General features: G+C 36.7%; 1 protein-coding gene across 5 annotated transcripts in view; it reads left to right on the top strand.

The window, feature by feature from the left end:
- Positions 1 to 1,656: 1,656 nt before the first annotated feature.
- TMEM168 (transmembrane protein 168) overlaps positions 1,657 to 21,733 on the top strand; it is a 30,073-nt gene continuing 9,996 nt past the window's right edge. Inside the window, exons 1-4 of one of the 5 annotated variants that reach the window (XM_073899091.1) lie at positions 1,658 to 2,137; positions 3,400 to 3,541; positions 6,375 to 7,631; positions 20,951 to 21,093. In XM_073899091.1, coding sequence (XP_073755192.1) covers positions 6,504 to 7,631; positions 20,951 to 21,093 — 1,271 coding nt within the window. In that variant the 5' untranslated portion in view covers positions 1,658 to 2,137; positions 3,400 to 3,541; positions 6,375 to 6,503. Of the gene's footprint in view, positions 2,138 to 3,399; positions 3,542 to 5,008; positions 5,150 to 6,374; positions 7,632 to 20,950; positions 21,094 to 21,733 lie in introns of those variants that run through there. The other 4 variants (XM_025873195.2, XM_025873192.2, XM_073899093.1 and 1 more) reach the window with 4 other exon arrangements.

Here is a 21,733-nt window from a genome sequence, read left to right as displayed (position 1 = left end):
TATACTCCTGTAGTTACCCAGGAAGCATGGCTTTCTGTGTTTGCTTGTGTTCGTTTTTTTGAGTCAACAGCTCCCAGCTGGTGAACATGATTGGTAGAACAAGTATGTGGCATTTCAGATTCAGCCACTAGACTGAGGTGGGGAATTCTCTAAACGCAGAATGACGGTTCAGAGGGTGGGAATACAAAACCAACCAACCAACAAAATATATATGTATAAATAAATGTCCATTAAAGGTAAGTTGAATTAGAAGTGATGGCAATTCAAGTAGAAACATCTAGTAGGTAGTTGGAAATGTGACACGTGTTCCCCCAAAGAGCCAGAGTTACGGATCTGGGAGTTGGCTAGTGACTGCTTTTAGAGTTAAGACAGGAGTCTGGACAGAATCTCACACTTTTTATTTACGTAGGAGGAATCTGAGTCTGAGAGTGCTTTATCACTATTGATCTGCTGCACACCCCAAATCCCCAACATCTATTAAATGAAAATGAAGAAATTCACATTCTATCAGCAAAGACAGGAATAGCATAGATGATACTAACAGAAAATGGGAGAGAACTAGTGATTGCTGAAGGCCTATTGTGTACTATTACTTTAACAAATATTTAAGTACCAACTATGGTACTACACCAGGCTGATTTAATGGTGAGCAAAACTGGACATGTCCTGGCATTTGAGGAAATGAAAGCAGACTGGGGTGCAGACAATTGGGGGAGTGTTGTGGGAGATCACGCTGGAGGTAAAAAAGGGCCAGTCTACAGAACTTGTCCATACCTGTTGAAGGATTTTGAGCTTTACCCTAAAGGGGATAAAACATCTAAAGTTTGTAAGGTATTTGTTTACATACATGATCTCATTTAATCCCTACAACAACCCTGTGAGGTGGGTATTATTAGGGTCCAATTAACACCTGAGGAAACTGGGGTTCAGAGAGATTAACTGACCTAAGAGCTACAAGCAGCAGAAAATGATGGGAGGGATAGAAAGCAGGCAGAAAGGGAAGGCTTCTTAGAGAGGAGGAATTCATACTTTTTGAAGGCCTACCTTCTGCCAGAAAAAAAAGTTTACACAATATCTTTGCAAGAAAGGTTTAGTTTTTGTTTTGTTTGTTTTTCAGAGAAACACAGGTTGCATATAGAAAAGAGGAGCAACCAGGTTCCAAACTCCAAAATCACCGGACTCAGCTGTTGTGAAGTGCTGCCTCCCCCTACGTTTATTCAATGAGTTCAGAGTACAAATGAGAATCAGGCCGGGGTGACTGATGAATCACAGACCTGTACCTCTGAAGCAAATAATACTTTATATGTTAATTAAAAATAAAAAATAAAAAAGGCTGCTGAACGTGTTAAGGGATAGGTGGAAGAAGGGGAATGGCACAGGCCAGGCCTGGGGAGCTCAGTGCTGTCTGTCGGTGGAGTAAAGATCCAGGCAGTGATTTAAAAGGAGTCTTAATTAGAAAAGGAGGCTAGAAGCGCTTTGAAGGCGAGCCTAAGAAACTTGGGCTTCTGCTGGTCAGCGGACACAAAGCCATGCATTATGCTACGGATACTAAAGAACCGCAACGCCTCCTGCGGTATTTACAGCCCACGTGTGGACCATTCCGCCCGTCCCGTCCCACTTTCCGTCCAGCCGGAGGCGGCGGCCTGAAGTCTTCATGGGCACGGTCTACGTGATCCTTCGTGCTCTTCCCACTCCCTGTTCGCCGCCGATCCTAGGTCCCAGAAGGCGGCGGAGGCCGGACTCAGCCGGCACCCTATGTGTGGGGGGGTGCTCTGTGTGTTGTCGCAGCGCCGGGCACACCTGGGGCGGCGGCGGCACGGGGTGTTTGAGCGGGGAGGGGGCCGGGCCTCAGGGAGGAAGCGCGCCGCGCGGTTTGACCCCGGCGGCGTTCCGTACCGTCGCGGACCGAGCGGCAGGAACATGGCGGCCGCGGTCGGGCCGGTAACGGAGAAAGTTTCCAAGGAGACTGGCCTGTGTTAGTGCCTGTGGCCTCGGGCCCTCGGACCCCCCTGCCCCCCGGCGTGCCACCTCCCAGCTCCGAGTCGCAAGCTCAGCCCCAAGGGCCCTCCCTTTACTGTGTTGGCCCCAGAGCCGACTCCGGGGGTTGAGAGAGCGTTGGTGGCGGCGGCCGAGTCAGGTAGGGAGGTCGGGGTGAACAGCGGGGTGGCAGGACCTGAGCATAGACACCGCCCAGGTCTCTGCGTAGTTCGAGCCCCTAGCTCCGCACAGCCTGTCGGTCACCCGGCGCCGAGATTGCGATACCTGCCCCGAGAGGAGTTGACGGTGGGGGTTGGAGGCTGGAAGGTGGGGTGCTGCATATGCCCCGCGGTTCCCCAGGCACTTGGGCCCCCAGTTGTCGTTGCCATCTCCCAAAGTAGAGAGGTGGTAGAGAACAGGCAGGCTCTTTCTGGAAGAATTGCTGTTGTTGCCCCAGTACTAAGAGATTGAATATTTAAAGTTGCCATTCTCCTCGTCTGTAGTGGGCCCAGAGGGTTAACGTGAATTCATAGAATCAAAGCACGGGAATTCCCCGACCTTAGGTGCTCAGTATAGTTCTTTCAGCTTTCGACGCTTCTCCTAGATGGGACGGAAATTGTTTCTGAGTCCAAAGCTGACGCAAGTGATAAGAGTGTGTATGTAGTGGCTCTGTTGAGCCATTCCCTAGAGGTAGGATACGGACGAGAACTCACTGGTTTAGAGGAATTTGGATGAATTAAGTGAAGGCTGAAGTAAGGCGAAAAGAGAAACAAACCAAACATTCATGGACTCTCCCTTAGTTTTATTACTTACGTGCTGTGGGATATTATTACAACTTTAGTCTCTTCATGTATTACTAAGTGTCCAATAACTGGCATTGTTATTAAATATAATTATTTCTATATTAGTCTCTATTTCTTTCACAGGTATTTGTTGAATATCTACTTGGTGCCAAATTTTCTAACAAGACACGGGTACACAGTATTAAAGACAAACTTTCAGAGACCTTGCGATCTAGTGGGAATGCAGACCTTAAGCAAATGACAATCAGCATTTTGCTATTACTAAATATAGGTGGTGAAGGAGAGGAGGGTTAAAGTAGGATGTGGGGTTTTATAAAACAGACTCTGGGAGCTCCCCTATGCAGACTGACTCTTCCGTGCTCCATTTTTATCTGTCTCACAAGTAATTTCTCATTGAATCAAGTAATGGCAGACCAGTTGAAAAGATTCTGTTGCTTTGTTGTCTTACTCTCTGATTCAGCCAGTTTGTTCTTTGAAGAAGTTCAGAATGTGGAAAGACTTGTAAATTAGCCACTTAAAAATATTCTGCATGTTGATTTTGACAGTGTGGTTGCATATATTCTATGATCTGGATGTTATGGGTATAATTTACATGTTTACCTTTTTTCTTTTTTTTAAGTATTTATTTGAGAGAAAGAGTGAGCACAGTGGGAGTAGAGGGAGAGGGAGAAGCAGACTCCCCGCTGATCAAGGAGCTGGACGTGAGGCTTGATTGCAGAACCCCGAAATCATGACCTGAGCTGAAGCAGCCACTTAACCGAGTGAGCCACCCAGGCGCCCTTGTTTACCTTTTTTCTAGGGTTTTACTTCTAAGAGAGCTGGTGCTTTTATTTCTTTCAGACAGATTAATATATGTATATAATTAGGGAGAGAGAATAATTGAAGACATGGAAATAGTTGAGATTGCTCATAGAAAGTGTACAGTGAGAGAAAAGCCTAGGCCTGGGATTGAACAGCCAAAGGATGGATTGAGAATCAAGAGTCTGCAAGAAGACGGAGGAGAGGTCACTGAGTTAGAAGAAAATCTAGAGGTTGGTCTTTGAAAGCTAAAGGAAGGGCAGGTTTCAGAAACTGAGAGGAGTCAACAATGTCAAAGGTTGTTTGAAGAAAGTGCAGGATAATAAATGAAAAGTACGCGTTGGTTTTAGGAGCTTATAGGTCACTTTAGAATTTGGCAGAGCAGTTTGTTGTATGGTGGGAACCATTGTTAAGTGGTGTGAGAAGTGAAGCAATCATAGAATAGCTGTCAAAAGAGGACAGAAGATTGAACTTGGAAGAGAAGATGGGGATGTGTAAAGATTGTTTTTGTTTCTGGGTTTTTTTGGTATTGATTTTAAAAAGAGCTTTGCAAATGTTTAAGTGCTAATGGATAAGGGAAGAGTGGGAGTTTGAAGAGCCAAGAGACTGTGAAGTTCTGGAAGACGTAGAGGGGAAAAGATAACCAGTATGTCTGAAAGATTTAGCCTTAGATAGGGAAGGGACACCCTTCTTCCCCTGTATCAGGAGATGTCAGTAGAGGTGGGTTTGTGGTGTTGGAAACTCAAGTAAGCTCTCTTCTGACAACTCTGTTGGAGGCAGTCATCTAGTGAGAGTGCAGTGCGTGGGAAGTGGGTGTCAGAGATTTGAGGCTAAGGAAGAGAGGTTGGATACTCACAGAATGGGAGAGTGTTGACCAAAGAAACAGAAGGATGTCTGAGTTGAGTGGCAACCATTGAGCCTGGTGTGTGATTGTTTTTTTCTTCAGCAGTGTTCAGTTGTCTAAGCCCAGACGTACCATCAACCCTTTGAGGATCTGTATTCCAACCTGTTTGTTGAACGATTATATTACAGGAGTGATGTTAAAAAAAAAAAAAAAAATGCAAAGCACTCTAGATTTTATCAATGTCTTACATATAAGCAAAAAGATAAAGCCAGAATATACCAAAGGAAGACATTTTTTTAAGCGGTGTATGGTATCTTAAGAAATGATTGGATGAAAATGTGATTGAGGAAAATCAGAATACTTAAATAGGTTTATCTGTAAAAAAATACACTTGCTGAAGCAGAATTAGTGAGAAGTAGAATTAGTAATAGTACTTAGAACGTCCCAGAGACTGTAAGATTGTCAGTAAAATCTTCTCCAGCCAAATGAGTAATTAAGGGTTAATTCCAGGTTATCATGTTTCTGTCGAGTCTTTTAGTGTCCTACTATTTTTTTTCTTTAAAGATTTTATTTGTCAGAGAGTGTGCACAAGCAGGGGGAGTGGCCGGCAGAGGGAGAAGCAGGCTCCCCGCTGAGCAAGAAGCCCAGTGCAGGACTCGATCCCAGGCCTCTGGGATCATGACCTGAGCTGAAGGCAGACAGACGCTTAACCGACTGAGCCACCCAGGTGCCTCTCATGTGTCCTACTGTTAAAGTATAAATAAGCCCATCACAAACATTTTTTTGAATTTTTGTCTGGTTGAGTTCTCCATGGATATTTATTGTGACTATGAGCTGTTGAATGGATCAGTTCTGAAACAGTATAACATAAACTTTGAAGAATTATCTGGTAGATAGTTAAAGCATTTTTTGGCCATTGTCATGTTTTAAGTGCAGTTTGTGGGGGCACTCAAAGACTAAAATAATTATCTGGGTTCCTTAACGAATAGTTGTTAACTTTTTAAGAGTAAAAGTATAAAGTTTGGGGGCACCTCGGTGGGTCATTCGTTAAGTGTCTGCCTTCGGCTCGGGTCATGATCCTAAGGTCCTGGGATTGAGCCTCGCATCGGGCTCCCTGCTCGGCAGGAAGCCTCTTCTCCCTCTCCCACTCCCCCTGCTTGTGTTCCCTCTCTTGCTGTGTCTCTCTCTGTCAAATAAAATCTTAAAAAAAAAAAAAGTATAAAGTTTAACTTATAGTAAATATTGGTTAGCATTCTAACTTCAGAATTTTGACTAGAAAGTTCAGGAATTGGTTTGCTACAGGATAGTATTTAGATCTAGAAAGGAGGTTTGATAATCCAAGTAATTTAGTAGAGATCAAAGTATAGGGAAAATTATGGGTTAACTTCAGGGACTAACTTTAATGCAGTTAAACTTTACTTTTGGTAAGTTTATTAGTTAAACTGTAAAGACTAAGATTTTATAGCCTGTTAGAGCTGCCTTATAAAAAGATGGAGAGGATTTTAGGTAGGAACGGTTGCTATTACTGGATACTAGTGCTTTTCAAATTAGATGTAATGATGAAGCCCATCATTCCGTTTAGCTGCTGAGTAGTTTTTGATTGTGCCAGATCCATCTTCTACAATCTAAGTTAGGTTGAATATCTCACATTTACACATTGTAGTTGAAAAACTAACCACTGAAGTAAGAATGGCTTAGTCTTTGGAAAAACAGTTTCACTGGTGGTGATTTAGTCATACTTCTTAGCATATGTTAAGCAGAAAACGCTGTCATTTTTATATGGATAAACTGAGTTTTTAAACCAGAAACAATTACCATTAAGATACATGTAAGTCAAATTTAAAACTGAGTTTCAGAAGAAGCTTTATTTCTCATTTCTTTATTATTTTCTACAAAGAAGAGAGATATAAATTATATAAAATTAACACTGACCTTTTTTTTCTTCTTTTTAGATTACTATAAACAAAAATTCCACCAGAGGAAATGCTGAAATAGGAGTTACGGATACGTTGGATTTGCTGGATGAAAAACAAGCAGTAAATTTTTGTACCACGGGGAGAAAGCCCAAATTGCCAGATTACATGTGTAAATCACTGCGTTACTGCTTTAGTCATTGTCTGTATTTAGCAATGACAAGACTGGAAGAAGTCAACAGAGAAGTGAACATGCATTCTTCAGTGCGTTATCTTGGCTATTTAGCCAGAATCAATTTATTGGTTGCTATATGCTTAGGTCTTTATGTAAGATGGGAAAAAACAGCAAATTCCTTAATTTTGGTAATTTTTATTCTTGGTCTTTTCGTTCTTGGAATTGCCAGCATACTCTATTATTATTTTTCAATGGAAGCAGCAAGTTTAAGTCTCTCCAATCTTTGGTTTGGATTCTTGCTTGGCCTCCTATGTTTTCTTGACAATTCATCCTTTAAAAATGATGTGAAAGAAGAGTCAACCAAATATTTGCTTCTAACTTCCATAGTACTAAGGATCTTATGCGCTTTGGTGGAGAGAATTTCTGGGTATGTCCATCATCGACCCACTTTACTAACCACAGTTGAATTTCTGGAACTTGTTGGATTTGCTATTGCCAGCACAACCATGTTGGTGGAGAAGTCTCTGAGTGTCATTTTACTTGTTGTAGCTTTGGCCATGCTGATTATTGACCTGAGAATGAAGTCTTTCTTAGCTATTCCAAACTTAGTTATTTTTGCAGTCTTGCTGTTTTTCTCCTCATTGGAAACTCCCAAAAATCCAGTTGCTTTTGCATGTTTTTTCATCTGCCTGATAACTGACCCTTTCCTTGACATTTATTTTAGTGGACTTTCAGTGACTGAAAGGTGGAAACCCTTTTTGTACCGTGGAAGAATATGCAGAAGACTTTCAGTCGTTTTCACAGGAATGATTGAACTTACCTTTTTTATTCTTTCAGCATTTAAACTTAGAGATACTCACCTCTGGTATTTTGTAATACCAGGCTTTTCCATTTTTGGAATTTTCTGGATGATTTGCCATATTATTTTTCTCTTAACTCTTTGGGGATTCCATACCAAATTAAATGACTGCCATAAAGTATATTTCACCCACAGGGTAGATAACAATAGCCTTGATAGAATCATGGCATCCAAAGGGATGCGTCACTTTTGCTTAATTTCAGAGCAGTTAGTTTTTTTTAGTCTTCTTGCAACAGCGATTTTAGGAGCAGTTTCCTGGCAGGTAAGCGTCTAGTTTGTTTATTATGTCAATGCCTCTGATGTGTGATTTAATGTGTGCTTTAAGAGTTAAATTATTAGAATCGAAAAGTCACGTTCCTGATTTCAAACGGAGATTCTTTTTATTTTTGTTCATGGAGTTGAAGTACTGAATGAATATTGACAGTATCATTTAGTTTGATCTCTAGCAAAGAGGTACCAAAATGTTAGGAATACTCAGCGACTGACATGCCTTCTGCCTTCTAATTGTTCATTAAACACTCAGATTAAAGATTCTTAAATATTAACATTTGAAGGGTGCTTAGAGATTGCACATTAATCCTTTCATTTCACAAAGGAGGAAACTGAATGCCTGAGAAGACACAGAGTGTCTAGTACTAGCCCTAACCGGGTTACCTAGCTTCTGTCTAGTTCACTGGTCTTTTCACTACAACACATTTCTTTTACATAGCCACTTCCCATGTATGTAAAAGGTGATTAGATATATAACATATCAGGTTCTTAATTATAGATTAGTGGCTCTCCTAAGAAAGAAAAATTGGGTTTTAAAATACATTTGCTGCCCATGATATGTTAAAAAAGTTCTTTTGTAGACAAAGATATTTAAATTGTATGGTTGGAGTTTATATTTATAGAATTAACAAGCCTAGTCTTCCATTCTTTGAACATTTATTGACTGCAGGATAGGTCAGATACTGTACTGGCTGCTGAAGATTGCAAGATGAGTAAGAAGTGTCTGTCTTAAGTCACAGTCTCTAATGGTCTAGGGAAGAGGCAAGCATGTAAACAATTATTACAGTGTGAGAAATGTAATTTGAGTACATCAGATTAAGATGTAGGGGAAAAGGGAAGGTCACCTGTGCTTGGTACAGTTTTCTGCTTTGGTCCAGTTACTTGCTACAGAGTGGTTTCTAGATGTGAGTGTTTGAAGGGAAATGTAGAGACTTGCCTGGGCATGGTGTCTTTTTGTCAGTGTGGGCTAGGGCAGGGAGCCTGTGGGGGAGTCAAGTAAATGATAAAAACATTGTGGGTGTTGCCTGAGGCTATATTCCTCACTTTACTTGCTAATGCTGGGGACTATCAGAATCATGATGATGATGATGATGATGATGATGATGATGATGATGATGGAGGATGTTGTCAGAAACTCTTAAAAGAATTCTTCTTTCCCTCACCTTTTTCCTGTTAGCTCCTTTTCCAGCCCTAACTACCTCACCCCCCCATCAGCCTCATTCATGCTTGACACCTTTCCAGATCATCAAATCGTGTTAAGTGTTACTGTCTAAGCCACCGTATCTTTCTTGTTTTCTTATACCACTGGTCTTCAAATATGGTATGTGCACCACTGGAGGTACACAAAAGCTTTCCAAAGAATAGGTCAGCAAAAATAATTTTAAGAGTATCAATTTCCAGATTCTGTCCTTCCATTCAACTTTTTTTTTTTTTAAAGTTGATCTACTTGAAAATGCCTCTCAATTTAGGTGTGGAGTGCTATCTCATTGTGGTTTTAATTTGTATGTCTCTAATGACTAATGATGTTGAGCATCATTTAATGTATTAGTCATTCACTTATCTTTGTTTTTGAAATATCTATTCACATCTTTTGCCCGTTGTTAAATTGAGTTACTTCTCTTCTTATGATTGAATTTTAAGGGTTCTTTTTACATTCTGGACACAAGCCCTTTATTAGATGATTTGGAAATGTTTTCTCCCAGTCTGTGAATTATCTTTTTTTCTTAAAGACACATTTTGAAGAGTACAGGTTTTTAATTTCATGAAGACCAGTTTATCAACTTACTCTTTATGTACTGTGTTTTTAGTATCATATCTAAGAAGTCTTTGCTTAACCCTGGGTCACAAAGATTTTCTTCTATAGTAGCTTTCTTCTAGTGGTTTTATTGCAACTTTTACCTTTAGGTATATGATCTATTTTGAAAAAATTTTTGTCTGTAGTATGATGTAAGGATCTGACTGTTGCAAAATACGGCTTTCTGATTGTTCCAGGAAAAGTCTTTCCTTTCCCCTGTTGAATTGCCTTGATACCTTTGTCCAAAATCAGTGAAATATAAATATAAGGCTTTATTGCTGAGCTCTCTTTTTTGTTCCATTGATCTGTATGTCTGACCTTATACTAGTATTATGCTGTCTCACAAGATATTTTCTAATTACTCTTGAAATTTCTTCTTTGACCTTTGGGTTACTTAAAAATTGGTTGTCTGATAATGTGATATTTGAGGGATTTCCCACATTTTCTTGTTATTGATTTCTAATTACATGTGATTGGAGAACATACTTTATATGATTTTAGTCTTTTATTAAGACTTGTTTTGTGGCCTACCATGTGTTTTATTCTAGAGAAGACACCATGTTCACTTGAAAAGAATGAGCATTCTGCTGTTATTGGATAGAGTGTTCTATAAATACCAGCTAGGTCAAGCTGGTGGGTTTTCTTCCTAAATCTATATCCTTGCAGATTTTCTGTTTCCATTAGGACAGAGAGAGGGATATTAAAAACCTTCATTATAAGTTGCTAAATTGTGGTTTTGTCCTTTTGATTCTGTCATTTTCTTGTTCAGTGTATTTTGGTGTTCCAAGTATATATATACATCTTTAATTACTATACCTTCTTAATATATAGACCTTTTATCATTATAATAAACAGCCTAGTTGAGTAGTTATGACAGAGACCTCATGGCTCACAAAACCTAAAATATTAACTCTCTGGCTCTTTACAGAAAGTTTGGGAACTCCTGTTGTAGGCCAGTGCTTCTCAACCTTTAACATGCATTGAAATCGTGTGGGGATGTTGTTAAATTTCTGAAGATTGAAATTGATTTTGGGAGACAGCTTGAACAGTGAAAGGTGATGCAGAAACTCCTGGTCAAAAGTATACCCATTGAGTAACAAGGTATTAATTTAGCTACTTAAGACTAACATGCATCTACCAGAGTTGTGTCTGCATTCCCCAGTTAGTTGCTATTTGGTAACTGCTGCCTATGGTGCAGGCATTGTCTTTGATGCAATGAAATTTTTTCAACTTAATTTTAATTGAATTAGTCTTCTGTTTAAAGATTTCTCGAACTGTGTTCTGCCCGGTGTTGGGTGAGATGTTAATAAGTATACTCAGAGAAAAAGTGTCAAAGAAAGAGAAACGTTTCCAAACTTACCATGAAATTCTTGCCTATACTCCTCATTAACGACCTCCTCCTACCACACCTATTAACCTCCCTATGAAACATAATTTAGGAAACACTCCACTGGATTTATATAAAGTCCCAACCCTTTTGGCTGATGAAAGCATCAGAAAATTATATAGTGAAAGGCAAAAAATTAAGAGTTTTGTAAGGCCAGGACTATTTTTGGCATAATGTCATTGTTAATCCAAGTAAATTCTAAGCCCTGTCTCAAATTCTTTAAATTAGATTTTGTTTTGTAGAAATTGAACAATGTTTAACATTCCTAAATGATACAGATAGTGATTAGCTTTTTAACAATGTATTCTAAACCCATTTCTTCACATTTCTGTGAGAGTAATATTCAAGTGTAAACTGATATTTTCCATTGTCTCATTAAAATTTGCTTTAATGGATTTGCACTGGAAAAATAGTTCCACTGATTGGTGGGGGCAGACCCAGTGTGGCAGGAAAAAAAAAAGAATTAAACCTTTTGAGCAGATCAGTCAGCCAAAGATAGGATCAGTGAAAGTAGAGATAGCCTGAAATCAAGTGTAGCTAGGAGCAAAAATAAGGACCTGGACTAAGGTGATAGTCTTACCCTTAGCACAGCAATTTTTCCCTAAGGTCTTGTTGAGAAGTATAATATAAAGAGAACTTGCAATAAGTTGATGAAATGTAGAGTTGAATAATGTTCTGACGTGGTGGATAGTCTTAAAATGTAAAAAAAAAAAAAAATGTTGAAAGAATAAAGAGAGCACTTGGGAATGTAGGATGATGGATTTCATTGAGTTACTGACCTAGCAGGCATTTGGAATGAACAAAACATTTTATAGACCTTTTTTTAAGTATATTTTTAAAGAGTCCAATGTACTATTATTTTACTACCAGAGGAGTAAAACCAAGCAAAAGCATGAGATTAACCTGCCTCGTGGATCACAATTGTAGCTTGGACTTTAATTTCCAAAAATGGGCTTAGCCACTTTTTCTTATTTTAAGCTTTTAAAAATTTTTTTTTAAATTAAGCTTATTTGCATGTTAATTTTGGGTTTTGTTAGTTTTACTTAGCTTAATAATATATAAATTTTTTCATTAGGGAAAAATTTGCATATAGTAATATTCACCCATTTTTTGTGTGTAATTTTGCAGTTTTGACAAATACATATAGTTGTGTGACTACCACTACCAGTCAAAATATAGAGCAGTTCCATTACCCCCCAGAATTCCCTCCTGCTCCTTTGTAGTCAACCCCCAGTAGTTGGCAACCACTGATCTGTTTTCTGTCCCTAGACACTTTTCTTCTGCAGAATGTCATATACATGAAATCGTACATTATATAGCTGTTGGAATCTGGCTTCTTTCACTTAGCATAATTCATATAGATTCATCTGTGTTGTGTATATGTTTATTCCTTTGTATTGCAGAGCAGTATTCCATTGTATGGGTATCTCACAGTTTATTCATTTCTCAATTGAGGGATGTTGAAATTAGTTTTTGGTGATTATAAAAGTTGCTAGAAACATTCATAGACAGGGTTTTTTGTTAAGGTAAATTTTTATTTAACTTGGTGTGGGATTGCTGGGTCATGTGATAAACATGAATCATTTAACTTTTAAGAAACTACCAAAATGCTTTCAAAGTGGCTGTACCATTTTGCATTCCGACCAGCAGTGTATAGGAGTTCCATTTGCCCCACATAATAACCAGTGCTTGGTATTATCTATTTTTTTGTTTTTTAACCATTCTAATAGGTGTCTGGTGGTAATTCATTGTAGTTTTATTTTCTATTACCCCAGTAACTACAGATGTTAAGTATCTTCTTGTGTTTACTTGCTACAGTAGGTCTTCTCTGGTGAAGTACCTGTTCAGATTTCTTGGCAATTTTTAAAAATATGGATTGCATGTTTTCCTTATAGTCAGTTCTGAGAATTCTTTATATATTCTAGATAGAAGTCCTTTATCAGATATAGGACTTGGAAATATTTTCTCCAGTGTGTGGCTTATCTTTTCTCTTACCGTGTTTTCTGAAGAGCAGAAGTTCTAAATTTTGCCACAGTCCACTTCAGTTTTTTTTCTTTTATGAATCTTTTGATGTCCTAGCTAAGAAATCTTTGACTTCACTTGAATAGAATCTTAGCTTATCCCACATGGATAGCTTTGTTTCTTTGTTTTTCCTTAGTTTTACTGAGTTTAATAGTATTCTCAGAATGAGTCAGTAGTATGCTAAGTCATTTACATTAAAAATCTGGAATTTGCCATTAACTTCTGTTGTGTTCTATTCATAATCTCATTCTAACTTTCAAATGGAACATTACAGCTGTTGTTTCCTGCAATTTGTGTTATGTTCATTTGATGTACTATTTGCTTTCCTCTTTTATCCTTGTGTTTGTTTGTTTTTTTTTAAATAAGTCAATAAGACAGACTTAGTACCACAGCATTTGGTACTAGTATTATTGCTCAGCTATAGGCTTTTCAGAAATTGTGATAATTGATAATTCATATAAATAAAAGGAGGAAAGCATCCAGATACCCAAGGAAGTATACCCCATGGCTCACTTTTAGGTTTAGAGATTCTTTCCGATATCATTCACATGAGATTTTATATGCCTTTCCTTGCCAACCTTGTCATTTGCAGATTCCATGGGAGTATGATGTAACTTTTAGTAGAAGCCTTTTGACCCAAACCAGAAAAACTATAATCCGTTGATTTCTCTATAGGGCAAGCAATGGCAATCACTGAGTGTGACAGATGGAACAAGATCAGCCTCACATCCAATGAAGGGATGAAATCCACAGATGTAGCAGTTTCATTTCTAGCAAGATGGCAGGATCAGCCATATTACTTCACTTGGCATGGGGAGCAGGGAGTTTTCAAACCTGCCAAAACTAGAAGTGCACATGTTTCATAATTTTTTGTTTTGTTTCATTTTCTAAAGTTTTGAGCTAGTCTAGATGGGGGGGGGGGGCACTAATTCTTTTTAGCTTGAAGGCATTCTTTTAATTTGATGTTTTATTTCTGCCAGAACACTATGAAACAGGAATACTTTGCTTTTTTTTCTAAAAGACCAACAATGGTCCTAATTTTGTTTTTCTTGAGGTAAAAACAAGGTTTTTCTTTTATCCCCCAGATGATTTCCCAACTTTTAAAAATTTTAATGACCGTAGAGAATTTTTTCCATTTAATAAGATTTACCATTTATTAACTGTTGTCAATGTGCTCTACACCATTCTGTGTACTTTCTGTGTTTACTTAATCCTCCTGACACTCTGAGATAGGTACCATTATTATTCCCATTTCATAAATAAGAAACATGCGTGAGAGATTAGGAAATTTGCTCAAGGCTGCAGAGCTGGTATGAATCCAGGCAATCTGCCTTCACAGCTCTTAACCACTTTACTTAGTTCCATGTATTTTTAGAGTTGGAAATGAGGATAGAGATTATTTGATGTAACCTCTTTATTCTGCCCACGGGAAAAGTAAAATTCAGTAGACTTCCTGAGTTTGATTTCCATACCACTGTTGTTTTACCTTTACCAGGATTGTCATCTAAAAAGTGTCTGGTTTTGCTGTCTGTAGTTTGAGATTACTCAAAAGAAGAAAAAAGATTTCTAATACATTTACTAGAGCTTTAACTCTACATCAGTATCTCCTATACAGTCATTTAGCTTTTTATTGTCTTGCTCATGACTTCATTTCAATTTAAAAATGCTTCACTGCAAATTACAGCTACCATTTATGGTGCTAGCCATATTCACATATTTCTAATCTATACTACAGGCTCACAAAATAAATAGTAGTTCCCTTTTATAGATTGTGACTCAAAAGGTTAATTAATTTGCTCATGTACTCACAGATGGTAAATCGCTGAGCTAGGACTGAACCAAAGTCTGACTCCAAAGCTTAAGTCCTTTGCACTAGACCCTATTGCCTCTGTGTAAAGAAATCACTTGACTTTAAAACTGTGAGGTAGCTTTCCTAATGTTTTTTTTATTATGTTAATCACCATACATTACATCATTAGTTTTTGATGTAGTGTTCCATGATTCATTGTTTGCATATAACACCTAGTGCTCCATTCAGTATGTGCCCTCTCTAATACCCATCACCACGCTAACCCATCCCCCCCACTGCCCTCCCCTCTAAACTTTCAGTTTGTTTCTCAGAGTCCATAGTCTCTTGTGGTTCGTCTCCCCCTCTGATTTTCCTAATGTTCTTAAAATTTCCTCTGCTGAGGAAATTTTTGGAGGCTGCCATTGTTTCTTAAATACGGGTTTCTCATATTAAAGAGCATAATACCTTCATTTATATATTGCTGTGTAATAGACATTTATATATTCTGTTAATAAGTTGGACTTCATTTTCTTTAGACTTTCATGTATACTCTTTCCCAAACTAGTTTACTTAAGATGACTCATACAAAAATACTTCTAAACAATAATTTTATCTCTTAGGTAAATGCCAGATTTTTAAATATGAAATTCCAACTTTGATATCTGTATATTGCATAGAGATTTTGTTCCTATTATCTGAGAAATTTTATGATATGAAAGTGTTGAATGTTTTGACCATGACTTGAAAGCCCAGCTGAACAGAGAATAGCTAGTAACTACTTTTCTACAAAGGATATTACTTAGAGTTGTTTATTGGTCTGCTAGTATGTTCAGATTCTGTCTGCTTTGAAATTTGCCTCATGTCCTATAGTTCGATAGTGAGCTTACAGTGATTTGGAGAAATGGAGGAAGAAAAAGTACCTACACTTAATAGTTTTGATTAGGTAAGCTGATCATATTTATTACAGGGAACTGTTTAAAATATAAGGAGTACACCAAAGTCAAAAATGACTTTTAGGTTAAAGCTATAAATCTTTGCATGCCAGTAAAATCGAAGCTTTCTGAAAGTGGCAAGTGGATAAAACATCCTAAATTTATTTTTTCTCCCCCCTGGACATATTTACCATCTGTTCAGTTAAGATTGCTAATTTTTTGGTGTTGCCGAACTGCTCGCTGTTATTTGTGTGTGTTATCTTGATAACCTAATACAAATATTTAACATTTTCTCTTTTAAATTGGACTTTTAAAAATCAATAACATAAAATTATCAATTTTCTAAGATTATAAAAATAACAGATCTATTATATATGAATTATCAGTAACTCTGAATATCTGCTTATTTAGTCCTATTAAATATTACCATCAGTGTTGTATAACTGACATGAGAGTATTGAATAACACCACTATCAGTTAACATTTTAATTGGAATTTTAAATTATTTAATAAGGCTTCCAACTTGAGTCATGTACAGACTAACTTGCAATTGAAGTTTATCATTAAATAGTTTATAATTTAGCAGTGAACTACATTAATGCAATGCTTTTTTCTAATGGTAAAATTAGGGTATTTTAATTTCACAAAAAATCTTAGTAGGTTTATAAAATTCTTTAAGGTAATACAGAAGTCAGTAATAACCATTGGTATTGTGTCCATACGAATATTTAAAGAAAGGCTAGTCTGTACCCTTGACATAATTTGATAAGTAGGGCCAAATTTAAATATTTCTGGGCCACTTTCAGAAATGGAAATTTCCATTGTCTTTAAGAAATAGGAAAGATGAGACATCAAGTTAATAAATAGTCTTAAATAAAGGAAAATGGTTTGATTAAACAAAATGAAAAGTTAACATTTTTTCATGGTACAACATTCTTTTACAATTTACATGTCAAAATTTAGTTCCCCACTCTAGAATATCAAGTTCCTTGCTTACGAATTATCTTTATGTATCTATGTCATGAAATTTCCTAGTAACTCTTAGTACAGAAAGTCTTTGTACAAACCTGAACTTCTCAGTCTTGCTGCTAGAAACTATCCTAATTTTTGGAATAACGTGCAGGGACTTCTTTTTTTTAAGAGGGTGCTATTTTTTTTTGTAAATATATTTTTTAAATCCTGTAATTATGTCTGTATAGCAAAATAAATAAATAAACATGCCTGTAAGATTGAGTAGACCAGCTTTATCTAGCCAGAAAATTTTTTAAAAAACAAGTGCCTTTAATAAGTGAGCCAAAGACAAATACCGTATGATTTCACTTATATGTGGAATCTAAACAAAACTAACAAACTCTTAAATATAGAGAACAAACTGGTAGTTGCCACAGGGGAGGTGGGTGGGGTGGGATGGTGGGCAAAAGAGATGAAAAGGATTACGAGGTACAAACTTCCAGAGATGAAAATACAGCATAGGAAATGTGAATAAAACTGTGATAACGTTGCATGGTGACTACACTTGACCGTGGTGAGCACTGAGTAATGTATGGAATTGTTGGATCACTATGTTGCACACCTGAAACCAGTATAACATTGTATGTCAATTATACTTCAATAAGTTTTTACAGATGCCTTTTTAAAAAAATGTATGCCTTTAGGCAGCAGTGCACTTTCCTTTAGAATCCTTACCACTGTTTATCACAGCTGCTTCACATACCACTTTTCTGGCACCTGAAGGCTTTTGTGACCTGTGCTATAAATTATAGCATAGTGAGTTATTTAGTTTCTTACATTACTATCTTGATCAGAAAAGTACTGTTTGTATAAAGTTAAAGGTAGAAATAATAAAGTTGTCATATTAGTTATGTTATTTAGTCATTCTTTTATATGAATGGCTGGCATAATGTAGAAGTAATCCTTTGATCAATTAAACCCCTAAAAACAAAAGATTTTTTGTTATCCTGGAGCAACATATGCAATAGAAGTATAGAAAAAGAAAGTACTGAGATTATTAGTATTTGTAGGTAAGATGATTACCTGACAAACCTAAGAGTTAACTGGAAAATCAACTGAAAATGCTCTAGTAACAGTTGTGAGAATTGTGCTGCATCTTTAACATCCTAAACTCTGTCATAAAAGGTTGATTTTGTGGATAGTTATCATTAAAACCTAGCCACGATAAAAACTATGTAAATTTTCTTGGAATTGTAGGATGTAGGTAGTATAAGAAGAAATAAATGGTGTATAGTGGGAATATATATTTTTAATGCATTTAGGTGGCAAATAACAACAGGTAAATATACAAAAGTCAATATCCTGTAAGTCCATAATCAGAAAATGTAATGGAAATCATTCCATTCATACAACAAGCATAAAATGAAAAAGGTTTAAAAGAAACTTAAGACATTTTTACAAAGATATATAAACTCCACTGAAGGTTTTGAAAGAAGACTTGAATAAATGAAAATACATATATCAGACTTTTTGGGATAGTACTAAACGCTGTGCCCTGTGGACATGTTTAAAACTGAGGAAGGAAGGTTTAAAGCTGAGCGGCACTTCCAGTGCCATCAAGAGGAGCAAAAATCAAAGCCCAGGACTTCAGAGGTCGGGTGTCTGGTAAATTACCTCCCATTTTAAGATGACACACTGAAAGAAAAGAGTGGAACGGTGTCCAAGACAGCGCTGTCGTGAATTTGCATCCAGACCTTGTGTCCTGTGAGTGATCTGACCTGGATTAAGTGGTCAAACCTGTATTAAGATACTGAGTTGTAATGCCCCCAGCTCCCTGGAAGAACCAAACAAAACTCCTCTTGGAGAAAGGTATCATTATCCTAGGCCTGAAATTAGTCCTATGAGTGTGTGTGTGTGTGTGTGTGTGTGTGTGTGTGTGTGTGTATGTATGTGTGTGTCTGTGTGATGTAGTTAAAGGACTAATTTCAGGCCTAGGATAATATATACATATGTATATACATATATATGCACACACACATATGCACACGTGTGTATTTTTGCATACAATGTTCAGCTCATAAATATAACCAGGTACACATACACACATGGCATCAAGAGCAATAAGCAGCAGGACCAACAGACAAGAGATTACCAGAAAATCTTGAGATACTGGAATTATCAAAGAGAGTAAACCATATTTACCAAGTTGAAAATAATAAAAGCAAAGATAGTATATAATGGTAGGAAGTTGGAAACTATACAATAGTGACAAGACAGATTTGAAAAAGGACAAGTTTTAGAATCAGAAAATAAAATACCTGAAATTAATTCAGTGTGCAAGACTAACAGATAAAGCTGAAGTGAACATTAGTGAATTGGAAGATAAATTTCAGAAGAAGCTATACAAGAAGGAACACGAAAAATAGGGAAAATACAGAAGACTAAGACTCAAAGAGGATACAGTGAGAAGATCTCTATTTTATTGGAGTCCCAAAAGAAAGGAGGAAATAAAGACCAAAGGAGGTATTTGAAGAACAAAACAGACCAATGGAACAGTATAGAGTTTAATAAAAACAAATCCCATAATGACAGAGACGGCACTGTAGAGCAGTGTGGAATGGTTGAGATTTTCAGTGATTGGTAATTGAGTATACAAATAGAAAAAATGGAGTTGGACCATAAACAAAAATCAATTATATTTGGATTGTAGGCCTAAAAATGTGAAGGGCAAAACAATAAAGCCTTTCAAGGGTAATGTAAAATAATCTTTTTGACCTTTGGGTAGAGGAAGATTTCTTTAACTTACACAGAGTCACATTACAATTAAAAACATGCTAAGCAGGGGGCAGCTGGGTGTCTGATTTGGTTAAATGTCAGACTTGGATTCGGCTCAGGTCGTGACCTCAGGGTCGTGAGATCAAGCCTCTAGTGCTCTGCGCTTGCTTGGAGTCTGCTTCTCCCATGTTCCCTTTCGCCTTTCCCCCGTGCATGTACACTCTCTCTCAAAGAAATGAATAAAATCTTTTTAAAAAAAACCATGCTAAGCAAAAAAAAAAAGGCATGGGAGGGAATCATTTGTCATACAACCCACAAAAGTCTTAAATATACTGAGAACAAAACAAAGCTATAAATCAATAAAAAGGCAGCCCCATGGAAAAATGAGTAAAATATTTAATACTTCACCAAAGATGAAACTCAAATTATCAAAGGGATTTAAAATATTAAGAGAACTCAATACTTATTCTGGTTTTATTAGAATAGAAAATTAAATGGAATCTAAATAGCAATAATGGATCAGCTAGTTAAAATTTTATACATATAAGAATGCCATTCTTTACAAATGATTAGCGTTATATTAATAGGCTTACAAAATATATTAGTGTACAGAACATTATCCTTTGATAAACATTATTATGTGAAGTCAGAATATTTTAAAACGTGTGGAGGACAATACTTGCAATGATTTTAATGACTTATCTCTTTTAATTGTATTTTCTAATGTTTCTAAATTGAGCATGTACTGTATTTTATGCAATTGATAGCAAACAATGTACCCAAAATAGGGCATTATATCCATTTTTCCATTATGGGAATCACCTATTTTTTTATTAAAATTCTGAAGGAATCAGCCATCTCTTAGCGTTAGAAAAATGCATGCTCATGCACAGAAGCACATAACCATATACTATGTGCAGTAGCAAAACAAAGAATATGGAATAATTATTAGTATTGTGAAGCTATAGATCAGTACTGAGTGACTATCATCATTCCATTTTCTTTTCACTTAAATGGATCCTTTATTTTTTCTGGGTTTTTCTGCTTCCCTTTTTCTCTTCTGCTTTTAGGATGCTTAGATGCCCTTTATGTATATAGAATATATATATACACACACTTTTTTTTTTTACAACTTTGAATTTACAAAGTCTAGAGCTTTTCAAAGGAAAAGTTTATTAAAAGTTTATAAGAATGGGATTCATTTTGATAGCTTTAGAATCTTAAGATTTCTGTAAGATGTTTAATTTTGGACTTTTCACAGGAAAAAAATGAGCCCTTTCTAAAGTAACTTTTCTGATAAATGAGTATGTTATTTGAAAAATGATTTAGAATATGTTGGTTTTAACAGGAAAGGATTTGTTTTCTGGATTTTTCTGTCATAGCAAGAGGGTTTTGTTTTGTTTTTTAGTTTGGGTAGGATATTACCTGGCAGATTAAAAAAATATGATGTGCTGTATTTGTTTTGCCACAACTTCCAAGAAGCTTCCAGATTAATTAGGTTTCATTGCTCATCCATATATACTTCTCTGCTCCAGCTTATAATTGTTTTTAGGTTATTAATTCATCTTTTTTGGAAGTAGGGGCAAATGTATGTATATGTACATATGCACACACGTAAGTGCAATCACTGTATAAATATGCTGTTTTAAATTTCTTTTAGCCAACAAATGGAATCTTCTTGAGCATGTTTCTGATAGTTTTACCATTGGAATCCATGGCTCATGGACTCTTCCATGAATTGGGTAACTGTTTAGGAGGAACATCTGTTGGATATGCTATTGTGATTCCCACCAACTTTTGCAGGTACAGTAATCTAGTATAATTAGTAGTGACTGTTTTACTCAACATTTTCCTAATATTTGTATGAATTTGAATATAAAATGTGATAGCTCATTTTTTCAAAAGTATATTTTCAAAATATAATGCTCTTGCAGTTTTTTTCATTTATGCCAAATGTTTAAAAACTTTTATTTACTCTGCATAATGATGTAATCTTCAGGATTCAATTTAAATATTTTTTTGATAAATGTGATTAGCTTATACTTGGCTAAAAATCAGAAAATAGGAATAATGGTTCTAAGGAAAGTTCCTACCCTTTCTTTAGAAAAGGTTTATCTTGTTTAAGAAAATGTCGTGTGAAACAACATGGTGAAATTTAATAGAATGTATACTGGACCTGAGAGTCCTAAATGCTAGTTCTGTGTTACCCTAAGCAAATCATAACTTCTCTGAACTTCAGTGTTTTTACCTAAAATGCCAACGACAGGGGCATCTGAGTGGCTCGGTTAAGTGTCCGACTCTGGTTTTCAGCTCAGGTCATCATCTCAGGGTGGTGAGATCAAGCCCCACGTTGGGCTCTGCGCTGGGCATGGAGCCTGCTTAAGATTCTCTCTTTCCCTCTCCCTCTGCCCCTCCCCCCTCAAAAAAAATGCAAACAACAATA

Source organism: Callorhinus ursinus, unplaced genomic scaffold (genome assembly GCF_003265705.2).
Source record: "Callorhinus ursinus isolate GAN/ISIS: 27379988/994484 unplaced genomic scaffold, GSC_fseal_2.0 scaffold12, whole genome shotgun sequence".
In the NCBI taxonomy this organism is placed as follows: Eukaryota; Metazoa; Chordata; class Mammalia; order Carnivora; family Otariidae; genus Callorhinus; species Callorhinus ursinus.
Note: the sequence above shows the minus strand (reverse complement) of the source record. Positions and strands in the feature narration are given on the sequence as shown.